The sequence below is a fragment of the Elephantulus edwardii genome, unplaced genomic scaffold, assembly GCF_000299155.1.
Source record: "Elephantulus edwardii isolate Elephantulus edwardi_28Jun2011 unplaced genomic scaffold, EleEdw1.0 scaffold00127, whole genome shotgun sequence".
NCBI lineage: Eukaryota > Metazoa > Chordata > Mammalia > Macroscelidea > Macroscelididae > Elephantulus > Elephantulus edwardii.
Genome location: NW_006399877.1, coordinates 8,718,300 through 8,724,846, shown reverse-complemented (window position 1 = coordinate 8,724,846; position 6,547 = coordinate 8,718,300). Strand labels below are relative to the sequence as shown.

At 46.3% G+C, this 6,547-nt stretch overlaps 1 protein-coding gene across 1 annotated transcript in view; it reads right to left on the bottom strand.

Moving 5' to 3' along the window:
• Nucleotides 1–4,779: 4,779 nt before the first annotated feature.
• The window catches only part of NCL (nucleolin), a 7,454-nt gene continuing 5,686 nt past the window's right edge, over nucleotides 4,780–6,547 (bottom strand). The window contains exons 9-13 of the mRNA XM_006893541.1: nucleotides 6,472–6,543; nucleotides 5,955–6,078; nucleotides 5,567–5,827; nucleotides 4,974–5,206; nucleotides 4,780–4,856 (exon numbers count right to left, since the gene is read on the bottom strand). Of these exons, the coding sequence (XP_006893603.1) occupies nucleotides 4,780–4,856; nucleotides 4,974–5,206; nucleotides 5,567–5,827; nucleotides 5,955–6,078; nucleotides 6,472–6,543 (767 nt within the window). The remainder of the gene's footprint in view (nucleotides 4,857–4,973; nucleotides 5,207–5,566; nucleotides 5,828–5,954; nucleotides 6,079–6,471; nucleotides 6,544–6,547) is intronic.

Below are 6,547 nucleotides of genomic sequence, written 5' to 3'. Positions count from 1 at the left end.
CAATTTCCTCCCTTGACCTTTACTGAAACTCACTGCTCTCAAATTGGAACCAATAGCTGACCGTAAATCACACAAGGGTTGTGGTTTTCCAGCCTTGGAAACCCGCTGAAGGGTCAGCTATGAGTTGTTTCCATTAAAAGTCGTGAATTTGAATTCGGAGGATTAGTGTACTTCTGGCATGTTACTATGAAAAGGGGCCAATCCTCTGGCAAGATATCACACTTGGAAAAGTAGGTCCTTGAAAGAGGAAGACCCTTCAAGATGGGTCGACACAGTAATTCCAAGGACGGGTTTAATCAGAGGGGCAGGGTTTCATCCCGTCACGCAGGGCTGCTATGGGTTGGAACCAACTTGATGGCATTTGATATGGCTTAAGATGGGCAGCGGAGGTTCAGAGGCCGACTTGCCCCGTTCATGAGGGAGGGCTAAACTTATTTTGACCAATGACTGCATGTGCAGCCCACTACCTGCTGGTGGAAACGTGCGCGCTACTGTGAAGCTGAATGTTTCAGAGAATCCTGTGCAGATTGCCTGAGTCCTGGACCACTGAGAGCAGCTAACAAGGGGGTGCTTCAGAATCGGACTGTCCGTGCACACCCTGGCGGCCACTGTGGCTTTACAGGGTAACCCATGCTGTCCTCCGAACCAGTTCAACGCTAAACCTCCAGGTTGAGACGTGGGAGCTGGTAGATTCGAATCGCCTGCTTTTGGGTTGGCAGCCTCCTTATCCTCGAGGGCCACCAGAGGTCCCTCTGCCTTCATCAGCACAAGAAATTAACACTCCCACAGGAACCAGTAAGTCAGCTTCCTTCAACACACCAGCAGGTGAGCAGCTTCGTTTTCTGTCCGTGCTGTGTGCACATTTACGGGGGACTGGGGTAACACCCTGGTGACGGGTGTTAGCGGCCATCAAGTCGACTCAGTTCTGAACCGTCCTAGCCTGTGCCATCCTCCAATCTGACATAGTCCAGCCTGTTAACCACCATCAGTCCACCTGGTGGAGGGTCTTCCTCTCATCACACCTCCACCTTTCCAAGCATGGTGTCCTCTTCAATGAACCACCTCTCCTAGCAACATGCCCAAAGCGTAGGAGATGAGACCACCCTTGCCTTCAAGGAGCACTGTTCCTTCACATATTTGTTCTCTTGGCAGTACACAGGGTAATCCGTACTCTTCTCCAGCACTCCAGCAAAAAGGGATCCTTTTGTCCTGTCATCCTTGGTGTCCAGTTCTCAGATACATAGCAAATAACCAAAAACACCATGGTCTGAATCAAGTGCACTTTTTAAAAAAATTTTATTATTTTCTGTGTGTGTGTACCGTCAAATTTGACCTGACTGGTACAGGAGGAGATGGCCCCTCCTTCTCCAGCAGAGAATCTGGTTCAAGTGCACTTTCTTACTCAACATCCCTGGTCCTCATTAAGGTCCCTGACTGCACTTTCCCAGTGTCTTCCCCCCCCCCCCAGTATAGTCTCTTGATGTCCTGCTAGCACCAAGTGTATTGATTGTGGACCCAAGATGAAGTTGTTGCCAGTTTCAATCTTTTCTCTATCTATCATGATGTTGCATATTGATCCAGTGGTGAGAATTTTTTTCTCGACACTGAGATATAACCCTTACTGAAGGCTGCAGTGTTTGACCTTTTTCTCACAGCATACTAAAAGATTATTGATGAGTCTTCCTCCTGTCCAGAGTTCTGGTGATGTAGTGCTAAACCTTAGCAGCTAACTGAAAGGTTGGCAGTTCAGGTCCACCAGCACTCCTTGGGAGAAAGATGGGCAGTCTCCTCCCATAAAGACCTGTTGTTAGGTGTGACTAAACCTCCTTACATAAACAAAAACCGTATGAACAGATGGACACCTTGACCTCTTGACGAAGTGCCCTCCATCAATTAGCCTTATTTCTGCTCTGGTAAGGAACTGTGCTGCCCAAAGACAAGCAGTTAAAATCCACCAGTTGCTCCACAGGAGAAAGGTGGGCCATCCCCATGCAACTCACTGGCAGGTCAGCTGTGGGTCGCTGACTCAATGGTGCTTCTTGCAAGGAATGCACTAGAGAAACTGTAGGGAGTGCTAACCCAGATACTGTACCACCAATTGAGTAAGATGGAAAACGTCCACCCTCCTCGGGATCTGTGACCCCCAGAAAGCCCCTGGAGGGCCAGCTGTAAGCAGACTTTGACCTCACTTTGATGGGTCTCTTCAGTACTTTTTGCCAAAAGCTGACACATCTTCCTTCAGTACCAGCGGCTCTTCTTGAGAAGGTTCAGCATCAGTCTTTTTGGTACAGTGATCGAGCGCTTCAGTCTTCTTTGGATGCTTCAACATTCAGTCTTTTCCCTATAGAATCCCTCAATACTGTAACTCAAGGCTTGCTTTTTTCCCTTCAGTTCTTCCAGCTTGAGAAATGCTCAACATGCTCTTTGGTTTCTCCAACTCCACACATTTGCACATTTCAGTACGGTCTTGTAGCCACCAGTCTGAAACATTTGGCTCCCATTTCGCAATTTCTACCTTTTGATTGAGCAGACACCCTCTTGGCCTTTTCTTCCCTTTCTCACAACTTCACGTCATCTCACCTGCTCTCAAGTGCATAAGGCATCCCATTTCTATTCATGAAATGATTCATCATCTCAGGTGGGATAAACAGGTCTTATTTTGGTTTTCTGGACTTTTCCTTCAGCTTCAATTTAACTGGTCTATTCCAGCTGGCCCTCTGCCTCATTTTGACTGTGGATATTGGAAACGGGATAGATCAGTGCTGGAATCCACTAACCCGAGAAGGCAGCAGAAACACAAACTACTTCAGAAGCAGGTAGGTTCCTTCTCTTCCTTTAAAATGCAAGCCCTAATCCCATCAATGCAGATGGCAGTGAGCTTACCACCACTGACCATTCTCACCTGGTTAAAAATTTAAAAAGCCATTAGGACACTACTGTCCTGTAGCAGTACTCTCCTCAGTGGGTCACTCACTGAACCTTTCCAAGGCCTCTAACCAAGGTCAAGGTTAGAAACCATCCCACTACAGGAAATGCAACCTAGAGCTATGCTTCCCTGAGCTGTCAACAGCTACCTTTTACACAGGTTGCCAGTTCTTTAGTGGTATCTCAACAAGGTCTCAGAACCACTCCTCCAGTAGCAGTCAAGTCCTCTAACTTTCCATCAGCCAAGGACTGCTGGAAACCATACCAGATCCCTGGCTGTGCAAGGACTACTAGTAATGAAGCCTTTGTCTCCCAAATTAAGCAAATGCTTCAATGGTAAAGGCTTACAAGCTCTGCTTTTACCAGCCAGCTCTGTAGCTGCACTAGTCCTCTGCACGGGACCACATGCTGCCGGCTGCCACCCTCTTCAAGTCTAGAGCCATCCTACCTGACAATCAGAAGTTGGCAGTTTTGTCAGGTGGTGAACTATAGATTCTTCTAAGTCTCAACTAAATAAAACAAGTCTCAATTCTTTCAATCCCACCAATACCAAGTCCTATCTTTACATTTACTCCCCATACATTTGGAAATTCAAGTGAATATGCATGACAATTGAGGTCTTTTGAACTGTGATGTTACAAGTTCAACCAACCCCAGTAGCAAGGATTATGACACACTGTCACTCAACTTGGGGCACTATTTTCAGGAGTAACCAGTACCCATCATGCTGGGTCAGAAAATGTGATGAAGACCGAGTGATGGACTGAGGCAGTGACGGCAACAATGAACCTGAGTGTGACAGAGATCATGAAGGTGGTGCACGACTGAGGGTTACTTGTTAGGATTCATAGTTGAGGACCTAAATTTAAACTGCACTTAAAACTTGGTGAGCTCTGGTGGCAAGCTGCTGCACCACAATCCCAGAGGTAACACGGTTCCAATCCACCAGATGCTCTGCTAGAGAAAGGGACAATCTCCTCCTGTACCAGTCAGATCTGATTTGAGGTACACATGCCAAATAACAAAAACGACAAAACTAGCCTGGTTAGAATTCTGTACCTAAAGCTGAGATTTGTGGGTCTAGATTCAAACCTTTTGGGGTAATTGAGCTAACCGGAACACTCATGATGCCTTAAACGTTAACTGTTAGTAAGTCTTTCCTCATTAGATGGGACAATGAGGTGAAATCCCTTTATACAGCCCAAGGCTGCCTGTGTACTTAAAACCCTAGCACTAAATAAAGGTCAAAAAAATACACTATTTGATCTAATGCTATTCCAGACCCAGCAGCACCTATTTCTCAGACCCAACCCACCCAGCGCCCGATGTTCGTTGCTCTCATTCCAGAGACAAGCTGGTCCCCTTGTCATCAACACCAGCAGAGTGTCATAGGCAACCAAACTCAGGTTGGGGTTGTTCTCTTTGCAGGGTAGTTTCTATGCCAGCCCCCCGCTAGGTGAGACCCAGGAGCAACACTGTAGAAAACATCAGTCCGCCATCAGAGTTTTAGGACTTTAATTTGTCCCCCAAAGTCACTGAAGCAAAATTCAGGATAAAACATTCTGCTTTCCTTTACACCTGCCAACGCAAAAACTATTTGTAGGAAAAATGGTTTTGTACATGGGATGAAACTTAATATAAATTCAAAACTTACAGATAAGGGTTAGCTCTATCACTCATCTCTTAAAAAGTTTATATGAATATCCAGTCAAAACCAACAGGGCATTTCCCTTGAAATGTTATCTGAAGAGATTTCCAAGCCGACCAGAGCTGTCTACTGTTGCGGAATGTCCTCAGAAGGCTCTGCCATGACCTCAGAGTCCTTTCTTTCAAGTGGAAGAGGGAAAGAGGGAACTATTCAAACTTCGTCTTCTTTCCTTGTGGTTTGTGGTCACCGCCGCCTCCCCTGCCTCCTCGGAAGCCACCTCGGCCTGCAGAAGGAAAGGCATTACTGAAGAGGAGGTGCAGAGCTACTGGTCACCCCTCCTCAGAGTGATCAACACACCTGGGAATAAGACCCAGCACAGATCTCAAGGAGTCTCTCTTACCTCCACCAAAGCCGCCACGGCCCCGGCCTCCGAATCCACCTCGGCCTCCACCTCTGCCGTAGCCACCTCTGCCACCAAAGCCGCCCCGGCCTCCACCTCTTCCGCCAAAGCCACCTTCACCCTTAGGCTTGGCCCAGTCCAAGGTCACTTTGTTTCCATCAATTTCACCATCTTCCATGGCCTCCTTGGCAGCTTTCGCGTCCTCCTCACTGTTGAAGTCTACAAAACCAAACCTGAAATAAACAGACTCAAGTCAACACAAGCTGAGATCATCTTACCCACTGGACAGAGATCAAGAATCAGGCTTTGCTCAGAGCAGATACGGCAATGAACAAAATGGAGCGTGGTGCCGTAGACTGCTTTAACGACAGCAATGTCTCACAGAACAGCAGAGCTTCACCCCTGTGGAGGCAGGTAAGCCTTAGTAAGACTCTGTGAAGTGACTCTTCTTCTCGTGCGAATCCATAAACTGTCACTGATCGGACAGAAAGGAGCTCATTGAGAAGACTGGTCAGACCTGAGGCCCCATCAGGATGGTGGCAGCTCTGACGCTAGGGGATGTCATTACTGTAAACCTGAGTCACTCATCTTACCCTTTTGAGGAACCAGTTTCCCGGTCAGTAACTATTCTGGCACGAATTGAACCGTCAAATGACTCTTTCAAGGTCTCTTCGGTGGTCTCTTCAGACAGACCTTTGACAAAGAGGATTTTGGTTGGCTGGCCCCAAGCATTAGACGATCCCTTGGATCCCTGCAACTCCAACCTGATTGCTCTGCCCTCAATTTCTCTTTTATTGCAAGAATTTAAAGCTTCTTTAGCATCTTCGAACGAAGCAAATTCTATAAATGCATACCTGAAGACAGAATTAACTTTACAAGTTAAGTCACCAACTAAGCAGATTCTTCTAACATCTATATGGCAAGCCTTACACAAGTCCAACAGCCCTTTATTTTACAAATAATGAGAAATCACTCTTTTACCCTTTAGATTTGCCATTCTGGTTCTGTGGCACCTTGATAGCAGTTGCCTTCTCAAATACCTCCTGAAGAGTCTCTTCTGTTGCATTATAGGATAGGTTGCTTAAAACTAGAGTTTTTGATTCACCTACAAACAAAACAAATGCAAAGTATACTCACTATTTAAAATAGTCATTTCAGGTTTTAGTAATGGCCAATACTGTTTTCAAGAAGGGTCTTTTTCATAATGGGACATGAGCCCAATGTTGATGTATTCAACTCACTTGAAACTTGGCCTGCAGTCACCCCACCGACTGGCTGTTAACAAGCTCTACTAACTACGTTAATACATTTGAAGGACACTAGACTCACCTATTACAATTCAACCCAAAATGAGCAGATGTATCTCTTACACAGAGAAAGCACCATCAAGTCTTACTACCACTTTTCTGTGACTGTCACCTCCATCTAATTGTAGGATCAACTAAAAAGGATTTCCCGCTCCTCAGCTACGGCCCCAAAGATTGTGAGCAAGTCTTACCACTCCAAGTGCTCGCCTTTCCACCTCTATGGTCCTGATTTTGACCTTTCTCCCCAGTGTAGTACAGGGATATCGA